Here is a 3,112-nt window from a genome sequence, read left to right as displayed (position 1 = left end):
CCAAGAACACAGCACTGAAGGAGAGCGAGTGAGCTGTCCAAAGCCACCAGCCAAACCCGCATGGCCGCCTCCACGATGCCGCACCACCTCGCGCTGCTCCTGCTCCTGCTGGCCTCGCCGGCGGCGACGCGTCTAGCATCCGCCGCCTGCGCGAGCGAGAAGTTCCCAGCGGGGCGAGCGTACGCGACGTGCGAGGACCTCCCGAAGCTGGGCGCGTCGCTGCACTGGACGTACGACGCGTCCAAGAACTCCCTGTCGGTGGCGTTCGTGGCGGCGCCCGCGGCGCCCGGCGGGTGGGTGGCGTGGGGCCTGAACCCGACGGGCGAGGGCATGGCGGGCACGCAGGCGCTGGTGGCGCTGGCGGGGTCCGGGTCCGCGGCGCCCACCGTGCGGACGTACAACATCACGGGGTACGTCCCGCTGGGGAAGGCCTCGACGCCGCTCGACTTCCCGGCCACCGACCTCGCCGCGGACGCCGCGGGCAGTGGGGGCAAGATCCGGGTGTACGGCAAGCTGCAGCTGCGTAAGGGGATGAAGGCCGTGAACCAGGTGTGGCAGGTCGGGGCCTCCTCCACCGGCGGCGCCCCCGACAAGCACGCGTTCCAGGCGGATAACCTCAACGCCAAGAGCAAGCTCGTCCTCGCAGGCAAGGCGGCGGCCGAGGCCCCGTCGCCCGCCCCCGCGCCCGAGGCTGGCGGCCCGGCCAAGTCGTCCGGTGGTGCCGCCGGCAGCGACAGCGGCGCGGCGTCGTCCATTGCGCCGTCCAAGTCGCCTAACGCTGCTGTGGCCGCGGCCGGCGTGTCCGCGCCCGCACTCCTCGTGCTCGCGCTGGTGGGTTTCTTGGCGACGGTATGATGATGATGCGTGGTGGCTGGATGGTGCCACCATCCCCAGCGAAGGTGGCAGCGGTGGCGGGGGCGGTGGGCAGAGGAGGAAACATTGCGCTGTATTTGTTCGCTTTTCAGTTTTGTTTTTGGCCGTGAAATAAAATTGGTTGTACTTGTTGTTAAGCTGTTGTTAGTGTTAGGTAGGCATAGTGATTTACTATTACTGTAGTGGACGTGGTGTTCATCGGTTCACATGATGAGCTCTCTGTTTCTGATGAGTCTCTGGCTGTGTTGCAGTACAGGCGCACTATTGCCGTCATGGCCATGGCCGAGAGACTGAGCTCAGAGCCTCAGAATAGCAGTAACCAGCTAGATACTCGAAGCAGCTTAAGGCCCGTTTGGTACCGCTCCGGGATGCTTGACTCCTGCACTGTTCATACACTGTAGCGTGTCAGGGAGAAGAAAACAATCGAGCTTCACCGGCTCCGTGAACAGTAGCCGTGCTACAGTAAGAGGAAAAAGGTGGAGAGAAAAAAACAGCTCCGAGCTACAGTACTACTACAGTGTTCTGTATCAATGTGCCAGCTGGAGTCGAAGCTGCCCTGGAGCCATACCAAACGGTCCCTTAGTTTTGCAGCAAAACGAGCTGGCGGCGCTCGGTCAGCCTTTACCGGCGATGCAAGGAACGTCGATTAGTAGTAGCTTTTGCGCACATTTCCGGATGACTCCACTCCACGCTCTGCTCCCAGCCCTTTCCTCTGCAAGACTGCGAGGAGATGATTAGCTACTCCGTCTCAGTCTCACTCGACGATCTCGTGGATGGGAACTAGGAACTGAGGTCGTCATGGCAATTGAGCACCTCGCTCGCTCATCATTCGTTGGATTGGAGAAGAGAGCATGATGGCCCGGTTCGCTCGTATGAATCTGGGCTGAAAAACACTGCCGCTGAATTGTGATATGAAAAAACACTGTTCTAGTAAAAAAATAAAGCCGACCGACCAAATGACACCGTAGCATTTTCGTTGTTATTTGGTAATTAGTGTCCGATCATAATTTAATTAGGCTTAAAAGATTCATCTCGTGAATTTCGTCTAACTGTGTAATTAGTTTTATTTTTTATTTATATTTAATACTTTATACATGCGTCAAAGATTCGATGTGACAAAAAATCTTGAAAAATTTTAAACAGGCAACAAGAACTCAAGCAAGAAAAGCACGAGAAAGACCAATGGAGCTCATTGAAGTTGCAGGGTCCCAGAGAAAAAGGCACTGGCCAGCTATTTGGAGCTTGGAAAGGACGCCGGCAGGCGGCAGGGCCTCCGCGCGGTAGCTGGCGGTCGACCGAGATGATTGACCTGTTCCTGCTGGAGCCTTGCTGCTGCTGCTGCTGCTGCGTTCTGACGAGTTTCTCCTGCGGCCATGGTGCGTAGCTAGCAAACCGAAGAACCCCAGTACAGGCTCTCCCGGATAGTTTGGCTTATGACCTGTACTTTTTTTAATCAATTTTTTCTCCAGTAACAAATCAATCAACGCGCGTGTTTAGTTACTATCCAAAATCCTAAAAAATGCTACAATACATATCACATCGAATCTTGCGATACGTATATAGAGCATTAAAGGTAGACGAAAAAAATTAATTGCACAATTTAGTTGGAAATTACGAGACGAACGTTTTAAACCTAATTAGTCTATAGCTCGTGTTCGCTGGTATGGAGACCAGCTCCAGCCGGCTGGTTGCTCTCACAGCTGCACAGTGCCGAACCAGCCGCTACAGTGTTTTCCTCTCATAACAAATCAGCCGGAACAGTGTTTTTCAGTCAAGTTTTAGACCAGCGAACGAAGCCATAGTCAAATACTATTTATCAAATAAAAACGAAAGTAATACGGTAGCCCAAATTCCAAACTTTGGCCAACTAAACACGCGCGCTCACATGGCTGCCGGGGCCGCTAACAGGTGTGTGGACGGGACGGTCCCCGCCGCGGCGGCGCGGCTCGCGGCGGAAATTACCGCGCGCCTGTCCTGCCAGTGCCTGTGCGCGCGTATGGCCGCACATGCCGCCGCAGCGCGTGTCGGCGTCGTGCTCGTCGTCTTCGCCGTCGTCAGCCAGTCTGAACCCTGTCTGTATGCTCGCGCGGTGCGCGCTAGACAGCCTTGCAGTTGCACCAACCTTGGTCGTGGGCTGGTGCGCCTGTTTTTTAGCAGGTAGGGATAGGCCTGATGGTTGACGGCTCGACGGACGTCTACGCTGGGCCGAGAGGCAGATGACTACGATGCGTCAGTGGTC

At 56.1% G+C, this 3,112-nt stretch overlaps 1 protein-coding gene across 1 annotated transcript; it reads left to right on the top strand.

Annotated features, from left to right (window-relative positions):
• Positions 1-1,206, top strand: LOC136501225 (auxin-induced in root cultures protein 12-like). Its single transcript, XM_066496723.1, has one exon. It carries the CDS (start codon positions 61-63, stop codon positions 853-855), a length of 795 nt encoding a protein of 264 aa, XP_066352820.1. The 5' UTR covers positions 1-60; the 3' UTR covers positions 856-1,206.
• The last annotated feature ends 1,906 nt before the right edge of the window (positions 1,207-3,112 follow it).

Source organism: Miscanthus floridulus, chromosome 13 (assembly GCF_019320115.1).
Source record: "Miscanthus floridulus cultivar M001 chromosome 13, ASM1932011v1, whole genome shotgun sequence".
Taxonomy (NCBI): Eukaryota; Viridiplantae; Streptophyta; class Magnoliopsida; order Poales; family Poaceae; genus Miscanthus; species Miscanthus floridulus.
The sequence above is the reverse complement of the archived record's forward strand: the minus strand, read 5'-3'. Positions and strand labels throughout refer to the sequence as shown.

Excerpts from the sequence above, each read along its gene's own strand:
- LOC136501225 (XM_066496723.1), top strand. The coding sequence starts at position 61 with ATGGCCGCCTCCACGATGCCGCACCACCTCGCGCTGCTCCTGCTCCTG.